Source organism: Protopterus annectens, chromosome 8.part0, assembly GCF_019279795.1.
Source record: "Protopterus annectens isolate FY-2018-M chromosome 8.part0, PAN1.0, whole genome shotgun sequence".
Taxonomy (NCBI): domain Eukaryota; kingdom Metazoa; phylum Chordata; order Ceratodontiformes; family Protopteridae; genus Protopterus; species Protopterus annectens.
In genome coordinates, this window is record NC_056741.1 from 1771089371 (window position 1) to 1771111115 (window position 21745).

The 21745-nt window shown below is 39.8% G+C and overlaps 1 protein-coding gene across 1 annotated transcript in view; it reads left to right on the plus strand.

The window, feature by feature from the left end:
• The window catches only part of LOC122808562 (cytochrome P450 2F2-like), a 1017871-nt gene that overhangs the window by 314764 nt on the left and 681362 nt on the right, over positions 1 to 21745 (plus strand). Inside the window, exon 5 of the mRNA XM_044079518.1 lies at positions 5242 to 5402. Coding sequence (XP_043935453.1) covers positions 5242 to 5402 — 161 coding nt within the window. The remainder of the gene's footprint in view (positions 1 to 5241; positions 5403 to 21745) is intronic.

The following is a 21745-nucleotide window of genomic DNA, read 5'->3' on the forward strand; positions in this document are numbered from 1 at the left end:
ATTAATAATTACACATACATTTGTCAATTAGATTTATATTCATATCAAATAATGGCAACTATTACAGTATAAAAGATACTTATGCATTAGTAGATGTTGAACATTGAACATTTAAAGTGGTATATAAGTAAGCTTGACAAATAAATAATAGATTAGTGCTTAAAAATTCAAAGAAATGAGGGTGAGGGAAGGAACTAGACAGGATGTGATAGAATATGTTAATAGTGTAATTAAGAGATGGGGTATAAAGCAAGTTCAGAGACACTTATATATAAGGCTATCATAAGGTTTATATTAGACATATAGAGCTGGGTGAGCAGTTTCAAAAAATAAAGTATACGGCTGGGAGATGCTAGTAAAACTATTCAGATATTAGTGAGGACAGGTTGTGGGGTTTAGAATTCTGAATGAAGAGAAATGATTTGATGATATGGCAAGCTTAAGATAACAGTGCCATTTATCCTGGAGATATACAGGAATAGTTTAATATTGCCTCAGCCGCTCCTTTCACACAAAAAGGCATACCTAAGAACTGAAAAACATTTCAACCTCTTGTCTGGTCAAACATTCCAGCCAGGATCACATGGAGTTTATTATCCCCATATCAATTCTTGATCCAAGTAATGCAGTCAGGTTTGTTGCTTCCAACATACCGCTGCCATAGCTTCTTACTATTTTCAACCCAAGACATTTTGTTCAATGCATAAAGCTTTAGTGTCTCCACAGCTCATCTCCATCACTTCTGTATCAGTACAGTGTTTCTTCAGCAGATGATCCACAGTAGTAAAGATTAGGTTGCATTGCACAAGTAGGACAATAAATGTCAGCTTTTACCATTTTCAGAGATACACTGGACTGTTTTCTGATGTATGAGTTACTTTTTCTACAAATGCAGCTGGCTTTATATTCATTTTGTCCTTTTCTGTATCTATGTCTGTCTGCAGATTGTGAAGTCATCCATGGCCAATACTAATGTCACTGTTACATATGTTACTAAAGGCAAACATAGGCTCATGTCTACTTTTCAATAGCCAATCAAATGATATCTTCCAAGCTACTTGGAATGAATACAATCTTCCTTTTGTTTTTTTTTTTTTGTTTTTTAATTCCTTTTCCTGCTGCTTGTATAAAAAATAACTGCCTCTAAATATATATATGATAATATATATATATATATATATATATATATATATATATATATATATATATAATAGATGATAGAAGCTATGACATCATTGAAAAAAACTCTTACCTTTTTCACATTTTCCACCTTCCAGTTACATCTCTGCTTGTCTTTTAAAATGGGTAATTGTTATAACCCTAGTTGTATTGCTTGTATTTGATGCAGCAGGGCAGAGACTTGGAATGAAGACAGTCTTCTTTTATCCTCAATATAATCTGACTATACAAAAAATACTTACCCTTCTGTAAGTAAGATAATGATAGTTATCTGGAAAATCACATTTTACTAGCAGACATATGAATGAATGAATGAATGAATGAATGAATGAATGAATGAATGAATTAATGAATGAATGAATGAATGAATGAATGAATGAAACAGTTCTTACTTCTTTCACTTTTTCTTCTTAAAAGCAACATTTCTACTTGTCCTGCTGAGCGAGTTATCCTCGTGATCGGCAAAAATAAAGTAAATCATGTTGCCTCTGATTAGTGTAAAACACACAAGAAAACATGTCATAGCCAGGCCAGCCAGTCACCCAGCTAAAGTGTTATGGTAACTGTCATCAAAAGACTTTGATAGCATTATTTTTAAATCAAATGTATTAGAATGGATATTTCCAGCCATACCTGTCAAGCTGAAAACATCTAAAATCTTGACAAAGGCCTATGAAAAGTAGGTACAACTGATCAAAAATTGGGACACTAATTAATATAAAATTTCCATACATAATCATGTAACCTCACCAACTCCACAGGTTCATAGGTTCATAAGTTGGTACTAGGCTATCAGTCCTAGGGCCTGTACAATCCTAGCCATAACAATTCCCTGGCTATTTCTTCTCACAATATTTACTTCCCTGGACCCCTGTCTAGCAGGGTGACTGACTTGATCCCCGGGGTAAATTTCCTATTTACCATCCAGTCTTCAAGGTTCCTTTTGAAGAGGGCCAAGGATAGGAGTTCATTGCCAAGGAACTAAACTTGACCAGCTGAACCTGTATCCACTTTAGCATTAACAACAATAGAATAACCATTTGTATACAAACTCTTTGCTGTCTTTCAAACATCACTGAAGAGAAACTTGTAAAGATTACAGAGGCTACTGAGAAAGGGATGGCAACATTACAGCAGGATATGTATGCACTTTGACCTCAGGTCTTTACACTTCTGTGTCCTCCCTGGAACATCTAGTTGCCATGAATAGTAATCAAATGGACCATCTTTGGGCAATCATGTGTAGATGGAAGAGGGGGGTGCATACCTTTATAACTTGAGCAGCACTACCAAATTGTGCAAAGGATTCACACCTCTCAGAAAAAAATGTAATACATGGACATAAAGTATTATGGTTCACTGGATTAAGTGCTGAAAGCCCTCCTCTTCCACTGAGGTCATGTCTATAACAAGGTCTGGACATAATTTCCCCAGATCACATGTATGATGTGTTGTGTTTTGGTATGCTCTCTCCAGAGGTGCTCACTTGCATGCATCGTAGAAGGACCTTTGAATGATGATGTGGCATTTGTTGCTTCAACTACAGATTCTCTCCTCCACACTCAAGTTGGTACTTAGGCAACATGAACAAAGAATAGACTGTATCCTTTCACTTGTGTATAGTTCCAAGCTTTAGGCTTATTCATATATGTAGTCTGAAAATGATATATATCTATATCTATATCTGTATTTATATGTCTCTCTTCTCTCTCTATATTTGTAAATGTATATATATATATATATATATATATATATATATGTATAGTTACACTTCAAAACATCTAAAACTCATAACATCTAAATTCAAAACATCGAGACCACAACATTTAAAACCCAAAACATCTAAAACCCATAGCATCGAATTCATAACATCGAAAATGTATAATATGGAATATTGTATCATGAAACAAGTAAATGTTATAGTTTAATCTGTTATTCTTTTGGTATCAGTATGAGATGTAGCTTTTATTTATATAGTTATTATTTATATATTGTTTATTTTGCAACTCTGCATGTGTTTTTTAGGCTATACAGGTGAGTTATATAGACATTATCTGTACATTCTTTATGGTGATCACGATACAGTGGGGTTAGGAAATTAACTTTTTCCCACTGTAGTGCGATGTTAGAGTTGGTATATTTAATTTACATGGGGGGAGTGAGCTTGCACCCCTACAGAAACATAGTAAAAAGCGAGTTTGTTAGTATGGTGTTGTTATAGGTGGAGGGGATGTTATTTTTATGTGATTTGTAGTGTTCGATATTGTGATGCAGACTTTCGATGTTATGAAATTCGATGTTATGGGTAATAGATGTTTTGGGTTTATATGTTGTGGTCTCAAACTTTTGAATTTAGATGTTATGAGTTTTATATATATATGTGTGTGTGTATATATATATATATTTGTGTGTGTGTGTGTGTGTGTGTGTATATATATATATATACATATATATATATTTATACACACACACACACACACACACACACACACACACACACACACACACACACACACACACACACACACACATACACATGACATATCTATGTATCTATCTCTCTCTCTCTCTCTCTCTATATATATATATATATATATATATATATTTATATATATACATATATAAACAGATAGATACAGATATACTGAATTTCATTTTCACGAGATAAAAATCTCAAAAATGAAATACCCAAATGATGAATTTTTCCCAGGGCAAGTAAACATTTGCCCAACATGCCTTTTCAATACTGTAGTGTGATCTTGTAGTTGGTATATATAGTTAGGGTGTATGTGGGCATAGCCCCCCACCAAGGTGTGTTTTATTTACTCCAATGTGTGTTTCATTGAAGTTTGGTCAAATGTTATTTGCAAAGGGAAAAATTTGCCATTTGGGTGTTTTGTTTCTGCAATTTTCTCCTCACAAAAATGAAATTCGATGATATGGCCATTCCAGAATTAGACGTAGATGAAGACATAGATGTATACAGAGAGAGATAGGTATAGCAATATATATATATATATATATATATATATATATATATATATATATATATATATGTTTAGATAGATATATGTATAGTAATTGTGATGAGCACTTTTACTCATCATGATTAGTATTAATTAAGATCTTAAAAAGGAGCATTATTTTCTTTCATTTCTTTCTTACACAATTTTCATTTAACATCTGAACCACTACTGTGGTATATCCCTAACATGGTATCCCATCAGGTTTGACCTGGGGTTTTCACATTCCAGGTGACTATATGACGTTTAGTTTGATTATGTATGCATGTATATATATATATATATATATATATATATATATATATATATATATATGTATATATATGTATATATATATAGATACATACATACATATATCTGCATGTGTGTGTGTGGCAGGGGTGTGCATGCATGTGCACCCATTTACTTGGGCAGCTACTTTTCATGTGTGCTTCTGTCATTGGTCTTTGTGCTTCCTGCTTTACAACTAACACATGTATGTTGTTCACTGACATTTAATGTTGTATAGTGTGCTTATTGCAGCCTGTGTTTTGACTCACTTCTGCAAACCTCTCGGGAAGGATTTGTTCGTTATCTTGTGTTCATGAGGTTATAGTCACTCATGTACCAGCCACCTCTATAATTAGACTATTACATGTAGCAAGGAATGGGTTTATCATTGTTTTTGTGCTGGTTTGGTGCTCCATTTATGCCGTTGTCCTCTTTTGTTTGTATATGTTGTCTGTTTTGTATGGTCCATGCACGTTATTTAATGAAAATGGCTCAAATTCAAATGGGTTCACACCTACATTCCATGTTTATGTTTTCTTCTACTGTTTTACTTTTACTTTTTCTTTTACATTTTTCTTTAATGGAAGTATAGATTTGGGAGCATTGTTTTATGTGAGCTAGAGTACTTTAGAGTTATGTATGCATCTGTATTTTTTTCACAACTGCTTCTGTATTTTCCATATAGGAATTCAATGTTTTTGGACATCATGGCCTGGAGTTTCTCTGTATGTTTACTTTTCCTCACACTGTTATCTAATTTTCTCTGCAGACACCCTGTTTAAACCAAATGAGCTCATTCTCAGAGCTGTATCCAATGTCACATGTTCTGTTTTGTTTGGGCACCGAAATGAGTATGAAGACAACTCCTTTGGACACATCCTTCATCTCACTGATGTCAATCTCAAGTTAACTTGTGGATTTTGGGGAGAGGTAATTATGTGTGATTTTTTTCCGTGTTCTGTGTGCAGCAACCACTGAACTATTCACTTGTTATTATTAACAAGAATTCAGGCAAGTGTAGGTAAAATACAATCAGATTAGTATACCAGGACAAAAAGTAAAGCATTACCTTTCACTTGTATACTCAGGCACTGGCCAGTCATTGTAGTATATTGGTACATCTATGCTACAGTTGCGGTTGCCACTGGATTTCTATCAGAATTTTGTAACCCAAATCTTGGGAGTGCAGACACTTTGAAAGAAAACATTTAATTACAACAAAGAAGGGAATTTCAAACATCACGTTTAACATCTTTAAAGCATTTTTTTCAAGGGGCTTTCACTCTACTGCACCCCATAATAAAGGGGATCTTTACCCACCACCTCTGCTACCTAGAGATTCTATCCCCAAGAACACTGTATGTTAGAGCAGGGTAAATTCTCCAAGGTACTATAAGCTTAGATTTAGTGGGTACCATATACCACCTTTTCAGATTCCCAAAACAGGTCATTTGTTTTACTGAAACATGATTTTTTTTTTTGGACAAGCTACACCCTCATCACCTGCATAGTACTTATTCTCTGTTTGCCACAGAAATAGTCTCTTCTGGGAAATTGTAATTGTTTCTATTTTTAATGAAGTATCATAGTATTTGAGGTATGGTATTACATTTTTTCAATATTTAGATGATGGTAATAAATTACTTTTTTTCTTAAAATATATACGGGGAAATTCAATAAAGCCTACATGGAGTGATTTTCAATGTAGGCATAGTGGCATGGAGCTTACAAGGAAGTAAGCAGCTGTGCAATCCACTAAACACAGCAGAGGGGCATGCACGAGCATGCAAACATGGAAGTGTCTGTGGCATGCAAATTGCCTCATAAGCAGACGAATTGCATGCGAATGAGGATGCTCGAGTGCTCCAGTAGGCAGATTGGAAGTCCTGCAGACCCTGTGTTGATGCCTGAAGTGTACACAGAAAATTTCCGTGTACAAGAAAATAAAAATTGAACAGGGGCTGTAAAAGCCCATGTAGAATGTCAGAAATTGCATAGTAGGCACAGATATGCGCAAAGCTATGCCCTGTGTTTCCAAAATATAATGGGAAATAATTTAAAATATTTTTTTTAATACCCATATTATGTTTGTGCGGCATGCAGCAGTGAGCAAATAAGCCATTATGCAAAAAAAAAAAAAAATATTTAAAAGTTTAAAAACGAAAAATAAGAAATATGTCACAATAATGCATTATAGGGCCTTGCATACAGTATATACAATGGCAGATATCTATGGTTGCTAGGGAGGCAGGCCCTGGAATAGTGTAGTGTCCATGTTGTGTTCACGGATCTGTATGCAAAAGATCTGGGGTTACTGAATAGGAAAAATGGGTTATCATGCCCACACATAAAATCTATGTAGCCCTAGAACCATGTTGGTGTCTGAAGGACAGGTAGCTGCCATCAAAAAGGGGTGTGTCACCATATGTTTAAGCAAATTTAGCTCAACGATGCCGTTCAGTGGTGCACTGCTCAGCTAAGCATGGGGGGGGCGGGGTCCAGTGGTGATAAGCTTTGTTTACCTTTGGGGTGTGTGTTTTAGCTTGTTTAAGTGTGTTTGTGCTTTGCACTGCGTTGCTTAGCAGAGAAGGCAGTTAAAAAAAAGGAAATTGCTTGTGAAAGCCAATCATGTATAAATAATTGATAACCCCTGTTCCTCTTACACTGGGCAATTCAAACCCCTCAATGATGTACCTGTCAGGTTCAATGCATTATAGTTAGCCAATCACACAGGTTGCATCTGCAGCGAGCACTATAAAGTTTGCATACACCCTACAATCTGCTTCCCCCCGCCCCCATACTCTACACCATTGGAGTACAGACCTGGGAATCTTAACTGACAGAATTCTAGGGGCTGCTGCTGCTCTGCCACATCTGCATGTGCTTGATGCTGAGGTCAGTGCTTATGCTGCTGCTGGCAATAGGCCTAGACTGAGAAGGAGAAGAGTGTTTAGGCCCAGGGTAACCTTCCAGGAGTTACATGAGATGGAGATTGTAAAGTGCTACAGGGTAGACAGGGACATGCTGCAAGAACTCACTGAGCTCTGCCGCCTTCAACTCAGACCCAGAGCCAATAGAGGGTGAACCCATCCCAGTGGAAACAAAGGTATCTATAGCTCTTAGAATACTAGCTGCAGGTACTTTTCAAAGACCAACTGGGGACATGATGGGGGTCTCACAGGCATCAGCATCCAGGGTACTCCACCAGTTCCGGGTTGCCATGCAAACACATGCCAGTAGGTGCATTTATTTACCCCGCACCCCTGAGGAGAGGGCCAGCAGTATGCATCTCTTCTACTGTTTAGCACATTACACTGAGGTACTGGGTGCCATAGACTGCACTCATGTACACATTAAAGCACCACCCGGTGAGGAGGATAGAGTCTACGTCCACAACAGCAGGTATCACGCCATCAACTGCCAGGTCATGTGCAATGCCCACGGCATTATCAAGAATGTGTCTGCTGGCAGGTCTGGCAGTTATCACGATTCCCATATCTGGCATGCATCACAGCTGTACCAGATGTTTGCCAGGGGGACATCCCATATGACCATCTACTGGGGGATGCTGGCTATGCACTGGAACCCTGGATGATGACATCCATCAGAAATGCACACACACCTAACAAAGAACACCATAACGAGGCACACATACAAACTAGGAACATCATAGAGCATGTGCTTGGGCTGCTCAAGTCACAGTTCCAGTGCCTCGATATATCTGGTGGAGTCCTGCAGTACCCTCCAACCACATATGCACAGATGTTCACAATATGTGCCATGCTACACAATATGATCCTAGAGAAACAGTTGCAGCAAGATCATCACAGGGAAGGGACACACAGCCTCCCACCATTGCCAAAATCCCCATAGCCACATCTACAGGGGGACTTGGAGGAGAAACCCCCCTAAGGCTGTCCCTGTAGGCAGATGTAGGTGTGCCCAGTATGCCCTGGCCTTGGCAAAGTGGCAATGCATAGCACACATGCTGATAACCTAGGATCCTAGGGACTGACACCTTATTCCAAATCACATACATACTAAAAAGGAAGCCATCCACACCACACAACCTGTACCTTACCTTGTATTGGCTGTGTACTGCGTGCATCAGACAGAGTCAGCCCTGAAATGCAGATATCTCAACTGATGCATTCACAAGGTAAGTCATTCTTCTTTACAACAAATGTATGGAGTACTAGACTATGGTAACATATGTATGGACCTGCTGCATGTGCGCAAGGGAATAGTGTGGGCTACTTACAGAGAGTTATCAGCTATGTGGGACAACAGATATTCAGTCCAATACTGAATGCCCCATAATATGCATTAGGCCACAAGGCAACAAAACTCCCTGCACTGCAATGGAGATGCCAAACAGTGGGGTCATAGGACAGACACACAACTGTCAATGCTTGAGTCCTGTACAGCCAACACAGCAGTGTTTCCATACAACTTCCCTAGCAGTATGTTTGCAAGGACATAGCAGCAGACCACATAATCCCAGGGCTGTCCAAAACAACCAGGCTACATGTTCTATTTTCCAAAATATGCAGGGGTCAAAGTGTATGCCTGTCTGATGCTGATAGTGTGAGGAATTAAACACCATTCTTTAGTGGCTGGTGTGACTCAGTGGGCTAAGTACATTAGCATGCTTGATGGTGTTCATGGTTCAAAGCTGGCTGCACCTACAACTTTAACATGCAAGGTACTCCTATGGTAGGAGTCCCACAGACTGTCCAGATGTCACAATCTGTTACTGAAAGAAAGCTGGACAAAGCCAGAGACAATGGAGGGACAGAGGACCATACTTACAGACATTATACATGCTCTGAGTAACCAAGAAGGTGGCTAGTATAACAGCAGGTTGTAACAAGTCAGCAGCTGGATGTAAAGGCCATCACTTAACTGTGTCAGTACTTGCAACAATTCAGTGGGCTCCAATTAGTAGTATATTACCAGAAAAACAAAACTGTATGAGGAGCAGAGCAGACATATGGAGCGGAATGCTGGACATCTTGCAAAACATATATAGCCAGAGGTATGAACCCTGTGTGCAGTGTTGTGCTAGTTATTTATAAAAGTAATAAGTTACTCTTACTAGTTACTTTTACGTGAAAGTAGTATGTTACTATTACTTATTACTTTTCTAAAAAAGTAATATATTACTATTACTAGTTACTAACTAAAGTAACTAGTTACTGTTGAGTTACTTTTACATAAGTATAGATCAACTCTCATGTTCAGGTTTACTCACATAGTACTTGTGTGTGAGGAATACATGCTTGCTGCACATGAACACAAGTGTATTAAAGTTGTTTACACAGTGTTACAATAATGATGAATAGCATTTTACAGTTTACAAAGTGCCATAGGCTAGTCTTTATAGTCAGAGAGTCACAATGTAATACTTAAACCAAAGTATGCACAGCCAGCAACACAAGACCCATAACAAGTTACAACCCATCAAATTTTCAACAATGCACATTAGGCTAATCTGCTAAAACAAATGCTGAGGATGCAAAAATGGTTACAGAAAATGACATATAAGTCTACCAAGACTGTTAATACAACAATGTCAAGCAAAATATCACTTTATATAACTATTCACAGTGACTACACATTTCTGTTGGCTTGAAGAAGGAGCAACTTTTCATAGTGTTCATCGGTGAGTCTATTTCTTCTCGCAGTCAGCACTTGTCCACCAGGACTGAACAGGTGTTCAACTAATGCACTAGATGGCAGAGCTATATTAGTGTTCAGAAATATCTTGCTGACTATAGGGTAACTGTTGGGAGAAGATATTTCTCTGGAAGAGTCGGCCATATACATATCCATCTGAGAAGATATGTTGACATTGGCCGGCATCGACTCTTTGAAGCTGAAGAAGCTGTCTTCAGCAGTTAATGCAGAAGCTTCAGATGACCCATGTGCAGGTTCATCCGGTTTCTGCATGGCATCAAGGAGCAGAGCCTTGCCTCTGAGTTTTTCCTTTTCAGTGTCCATCCATCACAAATGGAACTGTGGATGCACTATGCTAGCCAGAATGAGGTCTTCACACTCCAGAAGATGATTGAACCAAGGCTCAGTGCCTTTAAGAAGAACATCAACTAGTGGCACAAGTTTCACAGACTGCCTGACTTTGGACAGCTTGTTTTTCAGGCACATATTGGTGGGGATCAGGATTCCCATGAAGTTTTTCAGCTCTGACTGCAGGATGTTCAGAGCCATTGCCAGGGGCTGCATTGCTTGCACAAACTCAGCAACAAAGGAAATTTCTGCAGGCCTGAAGATGACAATTCCAATCTGTTTGCATATCTCATTCAGCAAGCCTTCACCCTGAGTTGCAATGAGGTAAATTATCTCCATCGCATAGAAAGTGGGATTCCATCATGTTGCATTGGGAATAATCAATGCCAGATTACACTTATTTTGAGCCACCTCAGCAGCTTGGGAGCTGTGACTAGCCTTGTTCCAAGCAGCATAGCATTTGGCCGTGTTGGTTCACATGATCTTTTTATACTGTGCATCATTGGCAAGCAGATTCAGCATCTTGTATGACAACTAGATGCAATGTGTGTGCTGCATATCTCAGATTGGGAGGTAGTGAATAGGTGCTCTAGCTTTGCCCTTACTGACTCAGCAGGGCTGTCATGCTGTTGTAAATCACTTCCTCATTATCATCTCCATCTTGGGACAGAATGCCTGTAGTCTCAGATCTCTCACATTCTGAGAAGACAGTGAAAGCCTCTACGAAACTGCTGCCATTGTCAGTAATTGTTGCACACACCTTTTGATCTATCTTGTACTTGATGGGAATGCTCTCAAGAGTTGATGCTATGAGATCATATGTATGCCTTCCCTGTAGTCTGCAGCATGACAAAGCAGCTGACTTTCTTTGAAGTGTGTCATAGTCAATCCAGTGGGTAGTGACACCAAAGAAACTATGATTCTGATGGGTCCAAATGTCAGCCATAATGTGCTGCATACCATCAACATTCATGCTGGAAGAAGCTGCAAACATGTGCTTATCATTCATAAGCATATTCGTGTACTTTTTTATAAAATCATATATCTGCCAAATCTCTGCGTTTTTGCTTAAAGTTAAATCACTGTCTCAAAGCAAAATCTTTCTCACTGCATCATTAACACCACACACAAACTTGTGTTTTATCAACTCATCTCTCAGATCACCAAATCTGCACATTTTTGACTTGTTTCTCAAGTCAGTTATATATACTGCACAAGTTTCACTAGGCATTTCATCTCTTGTGTAAAACAATGCCTTTCCACTATAATATTCATTTGAGGGTTGCACATTTCTCTAAATTTACATTTTAAGCACTCAGAGTCTTCCTGTGTTTCAGCCTGTATCACAATATGCCAGTCTTCCCCCTTCTCTGCATAAAAAGTAGGTGGATACACAAATGAATGTTCTCTCTCAATGGCTTCTGAACCAGCTAAATTGAGCAGAATAAATGCCTTTGTATGTGCATCGTTATCAGAAAAGGCAGCCTGTATGAAAATATCTTATTCTTGCTCAAACACTCTCCAGTTTTCAGCATTATTATTATCAAAGACAAGCGGATCAGGTCTGTGAAATCCCTCTCCCATGCCAGATAAGTGTCAAACACACACCAAGTACTTGTAATTATATTCAGCTGTACAACAGGCTCTAAAATAACTGCACTCTTTTAAAAGACTGTACTGTAATACTGCATACACTGCCAACACTTTGCACACTTTAGATACTTTGAATAACTTTAGTTAATGTGAAAAAGTAGCACATTGTGAAAAAATACAGTTTTCTCTTTTTTTAACATTTTATATGATTCTGATATTGTTTCAAATGTTTTCGTAATTATTTCAAGTACTTTTTTCAGTATGTCACAGTTTTGAACATTTTGTTTATCCAGTAATTTGTTTGGAATATTTTGCTTTATATTCATTGAGGAAAAAATCATTTAAATGAGTTTAAGAACCTGGAAATATTTTTTGACCTGTTTACGAGTCGTTTGCAGTCATTTGAGCGACTCTTGTATATTCCTCCATTTCTGACGATGCACCTCGTGGTTTTAAGACATTTTGACTTCGGATCCCATTCTGAAAACATGTCACTTGTGTATTCAAATAAGATGACGAGGCTTGGGTGTTCATTTAAGGTATTTATTACACACAAACACATCAGGATGGATGACTGGAACATAAAACCTAAGCGAACTAGCTAACTGACTGACTGCTATACAAATACATGCTTTTACTCCAGCTGCTTACACAAAATGGCACTCTGCGTGCACGTGCTCAGTACTTTCTGTGTATGTGCCCATGAACTACAGTGGCTTTAAAAGTACAACACACACACTATGATCTAAACTCCCTGTGTTCGAGTGCATTTCCTCAGGGTGTTCTGGTTTCCTCCCACATTCTGAAGACATGCTGCAGGTGGCTTAGACATTCTAAATTGGCTTTAGGTGTGAATGTGTGCATGTACGTGCCTTCTGAAGAAGGTTGAATGATGGGCTGGCAACTCAACAATGTAAAACTCCACTGCCACTTGTTCTGCATACTGATGATCCACCGTGGTGATCCCCAATGGGCACAGCCGAAAGGAGAAGAAGAAGACTAGTCTTTATAGCCAGAGAGTCACAGATAATAATTAAACCAAACCAGCCAGCAGCACAAGACCTATAAAAAACTATCACATTTTGTCTATTTTCAGCAACTAAAACCTGAAAAGAATTTTAAATAGAACATAACAAAATATTTTCAGGACAAAAGTTGGTTGATCATAGATCCATTTGAAGCATCCTGCTTGGTGCAGTGGGTTGGGGCATCGGGTGCTCAACTGCTGAGTGATGAGTTTGATTCCAACTGATGGTGGCATGAAGAACCAATGCCATTTATTATACTGCAAGGTAAGGATATGATCTCTAGCAGGCTAGAATTGTCCAGTGTTAGGCGATGTTTTAGTGGGTGAGAGTCCCACAGTACCAGAGCAGGGCTGGAGTCTGGTCATCATTAGCTTTCACCTCCTTGCAGTGTTAAAAAAAATGAAGTAAATTTTGTTCCAGACTAATTCTAATGATCTATTATGAATGCTACTTGCTATGAGTTGTGCCAACATTATGTTGTAATTTTGTACCCAAATTGTCACTTCAAAGTGTCTATTACCTCCTAACATCTGATTATTATTCCTACTATATATGGACCTAGGAAGTTTTACATCCCTCATTAGGAGGCTATATCACCCATATTGAGAATCACTGGTTTAAGCAAAGATAACTCAAAAGCAACTCACATTTAAGTTACTAGTTACTAAAAAAAGTAATATATTACTATTACTAGTTACTATTTTGAAAAAGTAACTAGTTATATTACTAGTTACTAGAAATTGTAATATATTACAGTAATATATTATTATTGTAATAGATTACTCCCATCACTGCCTGTGTATGGTGTTACATCATGTACCCCAGTCACAGCATACCTACAACCACTTAGAGCAGGAAATGTGGACACAGCCATGAACAGTAGTGGGGCAAAGGCCCAAATATGAGGAGAAGGATTAACTAGTGAGCAGACACATGTAGAAAGTGCAGAGAATAACAAGTTATGCAGTAACATGGGTTCATGGTATGTATGAAGTTCGTAACTCAAATGTTTGTCATCATTTTCTAACATCAATCTATAATGATTCACCACTGATGCACCAGAAAATCACAATGGTATGTAAAATGTACCATACATATGATGCAAATCTCTGTACAGTCTATTACAATCTGTACAGTCGCTATGTATGACTCATATATTAAATTCAGAACGCAGCCGGGAATCCCTTATACAAAATATCAGAGGTGCTGGACTGTTGAATCAGGTGCAGCAGCCAATTGGCTGCAGCACATAAAATCTCAGACTGGAGTACAGGTAGGCCTGGCCTGGAGTCATCTTGTAAGTACTGACAGTCACAATGGGCATGCTGTTACACTTAGCTAACTTGAGCCCATGTCTGATGCCTCATCTGCCTAAAGAACTGATATGTGCAAATATGTCTGTGCATACAGACAGCTATGTATACACATCTGTCTATCCCTATCCCCCTCAGACATGATTATGCTATCTATTACTATGTGGCACACACACACACACACACACACACACACACACACACACACACACACACACACACACACACACAAACACAGACAAACACACACACACACACACGCATATATATATATATATATATATATATATATATATATAGCTACATAAATGTGAAGAGTGGTGTAGCCCCTCCTCATATATCTATATAACACAGTTACATAACATGGACACACAGCTACACCTAAGCTGACATCCCTGTTTATATATATATATATATATATATATATATATATATATATATATATATATATATATATATATATGTATATATATCTATGGGTCACTGTTACAATGTTGAAACATGGTTTATCGAAACCGTGTTTTGCCGGATACAATTTAGCGAAAGTGCATTTTATTGAAAATGCACTTTTGCTAAATGGGGAGTGTGAAATTAAAGAAAGCATGTAGTTTGCATGCACTGTTAGTTATAAATCAATGTATAGTGTTGATTTACAACTAACGAAGGTATTGCTGACATCTTGGTACAGTGGGGATAAGGGAATATTAAGTAGCAGGGGATGTGTGTGTGTGTGTGTGTGTGTGTGTGTGTGTGTGTGTGTGTGTGTGTGTGTGCGTGTGTGTGTGTGTGTGTGTCTGTGTGTGGGGGGGGGGTGCAGCCCCTCACATGAGGGGTGTGCTTATAGTTGGAGAAGTGTAATCCGGTTTGTTTTTTATTTGTTTCTGTATATAGTTGTGCTGGCATATATTAAATGTTGGTTTCCTATGTATTTTCAATGTTATGGGATTCAATGTTTTGAATTTTCAGTGTTTTGAATTTTCAACATTTTGGTCCCAATGTTTTGAATTTCAGTGTTATGGGCTTTCAATTCTCTAAAGTGAATATATATATATATATATATATGTATATATATATATATATATATATATATATATATATATATATATATATATATATATATATATATATATATGTATGTGTGTGTGTGTGATGCACGAATGTCCACACCTACTAGCAGAATATGCTGGGGTTATCCACACCTACACATACAACTGTTGTGTGATGGTAAAACACCAAGGCTGCATAACAAAATAATCCACCCAAACACAGAACCGCATGCCTGTGGAATGTCACCCTGTAGACAAACAATGGTGAGCAGGTGGTGTAATGTGCAATGGCTTCAATGCAGAACTTGGACAGGTCATATTGTCCCTAGACAATTTTCCACCTAGCAAACTGTAATTGGCCAGCAATGGTGATACTGGTAGTTGTACACACATAGCAGGGGGTATTAACAGCTACCACACTGCTATGACACTAGATACAATAACAGCATAAAGCAGGTTCATTCTACAGGCCACACAGGCTGTGTAAAACAAGGCCACATTGCATAGCCCACAAGTACTGTGGCTGCAGCCATATGTACACCAGACGTAACTGGTGGCCCATGCAATTAGCACTGTAAACTGTAGTATGTAATAGTAGGTAGGAAGGTGTTCTAATTGCACATCACTCACCGTGTGTGCATGTGTGTATTTGTGTGTGTGTGTGTGTGTGTGTGTGTGTGTGTGTGTGTGTGTGTGTGTGTGTGTGTAGATATTTGCCTTACAGTAGTACAGACATGCCCCTCAAGCCTATGTCTGTGCAATGGTCAATCATTTTATGGCCCTGTGACTAGCATCCTCCTCAACATTAGCCTCCCTGTCAACACCTGCTGATGTCATCCACCTTAACAGCACTGGCTGACAATATCAAAACAGATAAGCTCTGTGGCACATGCGATAAGTACTTAGTACTATACTGTATACTAATAGATAGGCAGGGTCCTAATCTGAAAAAGGGCAACTCTGTGTGTGTGTAAATATATACTCTTGCAGAAGTGTACCTGTCTCACCTATCTCTGTACAATGGTTATACATTTAATGCCCTATGCTTACCTGCCAGGCTCCCCATTGGCCTCCTTTACAGGGCCTGCTGTTGTCATCCACCTTAACAGCAATGGCTCACAATCTCAAAACAGCAAAGCTCCATGGTGCATGTGATAAATAGTATGATAGTGTATACTAATGTATAGGTAGGAGATCTAATATCACTAAAGGCAACTGTGTGTGTGAGTGCATAAGTATATTCAAAAGCAGCAGTACACATATGGCTATATGGGTGTTCAATTGTTATGCATTTTGCTGCCCTGTGACTAGCTGCTGGTCCTAAATAGCCCACATCTGCCTAGGCATAAATATTATCTGTCACCACCTACATTTGTATTTACAGAACACCCAGGTGACACATATCAAGGGTAGCAAGCTTTGTCACAGGGTATTGCATGCAAAATTATGCTTTCTGCCCCCATTGTCCATGACATACCATTTTGCACATATACACCTAGGCAACCATGCACGTATACAGCCCTACCTTGCTGATGTCATATTTTTGCTGTGCCTCCATGCCATCCTGAGCAGGTGTATTGCTGCCAAGTCTCCATAGCTTAGCCACTCAGACCCCTGGAACAGAAACATACACAGCTCTGTGAGACATCTGTCAGTCTGCAATACTATTGCCAATCTGACATCATGCAACAAAGGTACACAAACTTTGATGTGTACTCATGACACATGCCAGCATACAGCACCTATCGTAGCATAACATTACCGCCCTACAAATCTACATGTAATGTAATAAAGTCACTCTGTGCATCAGACACATATTTAAATGTCCCAACATCTATGGTATGGATAGCAGGGATGTGGCACAGGTATCATCACATGCACAGGATGTGGTGTGTGAATGCTAGAGGCCTAAGCTGTGCCAAACAGTTGACAGCTTTTGCGTGAGTCAGGAAGGGGTGATGGTTAGCTCTGCCATGCAGAGGTGCCACGTGTGTGAATGTGTGCATGTACACAGTCAAGCCAGGTGTTAGCCCTACACATGTGTATGTTGGGCAGCTGTAAACCACACATGGCAGAGTGAACAGTTCACTGTCTCTGACCATGAACACGGGAGCTGGTTCTGACAGCCAGGAATGGCACTGGCACTACCATGCCCATGGTCAGATGCGGTGCAAGTAGCTGATAGTGACTGTTATCTGCTGGGTCCATGTCCCCCAAGGTACTGCCCAAGACCATGTCCCCATGAGCTACCATGTCATGGTGTGGACAGCAAACTCCATTCTCTAGTGCTGGAGGCACTGCTACTACAGGAGCGTGAGTGTGCACAGCTATGTGGACTCTTAGCAGATGGTGTTGCTGCCCTATGTCCATGCCTCCGATGCCCTATTCCCACCAGATGTTCCAGCACAGACAATGTGTGGTCAAGGACTGACAATGTCTCACTGCACCATCTGTCCACTACATCAGTGAAACAAGCCATGGCATCACCAATGTGGTGGAAGGAGTCACAGATATCATACTGTGCTGCATGCATGAATGTTGCACTCAGAAAGTGCCTGTGCCTACATGAGGGACTGAAACATGCATTGAGTGACCTGTGATGTGATACCTGTGACAGATGGTGGATGGGCAGCAGTCCTCCTTCAAGCACTCCTGTCAATCTGCCTTTGTGGGACCTCACCAGTTTTCTGGCTATGGATAGTGTCTACACTCACTGATGCCATAGATGCCACACTCTCCTGTTCGATGTCACCATACTCTGACTGTCCAATATCTGTGGCCACAGGGGACTGCCTTTGTGTGGACATACTGACTGTATGCAGGGACAATGGGGGGGAAGTGGAATGTCAACCCATGGGACAGATTTAGCCTCCAACAACTCCTCATGTGCCTCACTATGGCCATCATCATCATCAGATTCTGATGAGACGTTACATCAGGTTGTGAGGGGGACACACTCCTACCCCCACATTCACCTGTGAGGACGAAGACAAAATAAATACATTACTACCTGCACTATTATGTATGGTAATTCACACACACACACACACACACACACACACACACACACACACACACACACACACACACACACACACACATACAGGTGAGGAGCCAAAACAGCATTACACATACCACATCTTATTTCTGATCCCATGTACAACACACAAGCAGACTACAGCATACACAGACAAGAGAGGCCCTTTATAACATGTACTGCAGCTACATCTGGTTAATGTTGCCAGTACTATACACCTGTGAGATAAGCAATATGTCATTATATGTGATAGACCTACACCTAAAACATAGTGCACCCATCTTAAGCATACTATGCCAGTTATAGTATCATTACCACAGATATGTACAATATAGTGTGTGTGAACAGGCATCTGTGAGTCAGTACCTCCTGTACAGTAGAATGCATAGATCATCTCAAAAATAAGTGCAAATGTGTTACTGCTCCTGCAAAAACACCACTGTGATTACCCATTCAATGCACTTCAGTTAACCCCTCCGAAATTGAAAATACAAGTATTGTAGTCTGGCTAAGCATAACAGTTGTGTCTAGATCAAAATAGCAGCCCTTAACATTCTTAGGGTATATATGATCCATAGAAAAACAATATCACACTTACCAGGTAAGGACCTTGGACTCCAGCCACACCTGATCTACCTATGGAAATGTGAGGGAGAGATATTGTCAGCAATACCAAATGGGGCATTGTTACAGGGTAATATGTGTGTATATCAACATGTACAGTAACTAATGTGATACTGCCTACATTGCTGACATTCTGAGTATATGTGCACAACTGTGCATTGAAACCAAACCCAACCCAATGCAGATAGACCTGACACCCACGTACTGGTATGCAGAGGCTGCCACAATGACTGATAAAGTATTACAGTGATGAACACAGGCAGATTACCTGGACTCTCCTCTGCTGTGGATGCTGTGGCACCCACCTCCACGATGTATGGGGTGATGGATGCTTGAGAGCGGGTGGTTGATCTCAGTTTTGCTAGGAATTCCTCTGTGGCTGAGAGTGACTGTTCTGCTGCAGGCCCTCCACAATCCCTAGCCACAGCAGCAGCTCTTTGCCATGCAGCACTGACCATATATGTTGCCTGGTGTCAGACTTGCTGATAGGTTCTGTCATGTAGCCATACTTGGTTGACTGCTGTGAAGAGGTCAGCCCACAGTGCTGCACATTGTTCATGATGCTGGTGACTCCTACACAGCAAAATGTTATGATGCAGTATGAGGCCATCAAGGATAACATTATTTTCAATGTCTAAAAATGGTGGGTGCCTTCTTTGATACATCCTTTCTGAAAGACAACAAGAGGGGAACACATCACAGGACCAGATACACTGATATCCACTATTTACAGACCCTGCACATCCAAACTGACCTGCACTATCCACTGCTACCTCCCACATCGTACCCCGCAGTCTATCAACACACTATGTATGTGGCTATCACCAACATAGTAGCAATACTGGTTATGTCCCTGTGTACTGTGACAGAGTGTGTTGTATGTCTCCATACCCATAAATGCCATCTGCTGTGGTGTGTCCCCTATGGGTAAAATCCCACTACTATATCATACAGCCCACTGTCAGACAAATAGGTGTGTGTTATTGCAAGTATATGGGGACAGTCCAGCAACATCAGTGTGCTACAGTGGCAGACAGCAATGCAAACCTGCTGTAGATTATCTTTCCTGTAGGCATCATACTTCTCCAATACACACGTTTGCAGAATGTGTACTTGCACCTGCTTTATGTGGTCCTTGTGGCAGAAACAGTGGATGTCTGGCAAATGATTGGCCAGCAATTGATGGTTTTTCTCAGAATATAGAGAATCTGGTTGTCACATGCCACTACCCTCAGAAAACAGTTATGCTACAGTAATATCTGTTACTCTATTCTTACTCTTACTTTGTATGACCAATATGTACACTCTGTTGTTGAGTTTGGGCCTGTGTCCCCCCACCAATAATGGATATAACCTGAATTCCTGCTGTAGGGGGTTGTCAGGTATGTTAGCTATAGCTTGCAAGTGATGACATATGAATGTCAACAAAACAGTGACCTAGCCAGGGTACATCAGGGACAGTCAGGAACACCTTTACAGTGTCTGAACTATTCCTGTATTACATTCACAGACTGAGAAGAGTTGAATGACAGTACATCATGTGATATGACAGCTCTGTAAACCCTTACTTAATGTCAATATATCTAACTCATAATCCAGTAGTTTTAGTACAGCAGCCGACTATTGTTGGAGGAAGTTAGAGGGCCACAGCTGTGATGTAATTCGCAGCAGGCACAGTTGAAATGGTTGCCTCTAGCTGTTGGACAGCAGAGTATTACCAACATTCCATTCCCAGAGATGTACTACAGGCCTACTGTTGTAATCCCTATTCCCCATAACTGCATCCTCCCATCTGCTTCCCATTATATGGGGACTTTTATTACATACCCAGTAGATTGATATAATCTTTTTGTGAACAAATACTCATGAAAAAAAGCTTGCTAAATCACAGTATGTCTTGGTAAAGCAAGTTACAGACCTGTTTCCCATAGGCAGTTGTTTACCTTTTGTAGGTAATGCTCATTAACAGGAAATTGCCTGTGCACCAATCCATGGCTCAGACTTGCTAATTGCATCTAGAACAGCTGGGTTGCACTTTCTTTAGCCAATGACATGGTACCACAGTGCAACATTTAAGGCCTTCCTGTAGGCCTTGGCCTCTTTCTTAGTCTTTGAGTTGGATATTAATGAGGTGTGGAGACTACAGTATTGCAGAAGTTATGTGCAAATACTGTTCACTGTTGAGATTTATGAGGTATGTCCACAGTTTTGCATGCCATGTTTGGCCATTGTCAAATGACACTGTGATTATTTGCCAGTTCAGTTTTAAACATTGTGGGTTGAGGTAAGTAAGGGGGAAGAGACATGTATGTGTCAGATGTCATACCCATCAGAATATGCATGCTGCTGCAGTAGCTGATGGTCTATCAGCTCACTATGTTTGTATTGGCAAACTGTGAAACATGTCCCTCTCACTTGACCTTTGCCCTCCACCCCTTTATGTATGGGTGTTGTCTGGATCCCTTGTTCTAGTGGATTGTGAGGTATGGTAAGCCTGTAGCATGAAGCTTAACAACAGCTGCATATGTTGCAGGCTGCAGCTGCTGCTGCAGTCTAGGACACCTAGGGGAAGAGTGTGAACACTTTGGAGGACAGCAAACTGTAT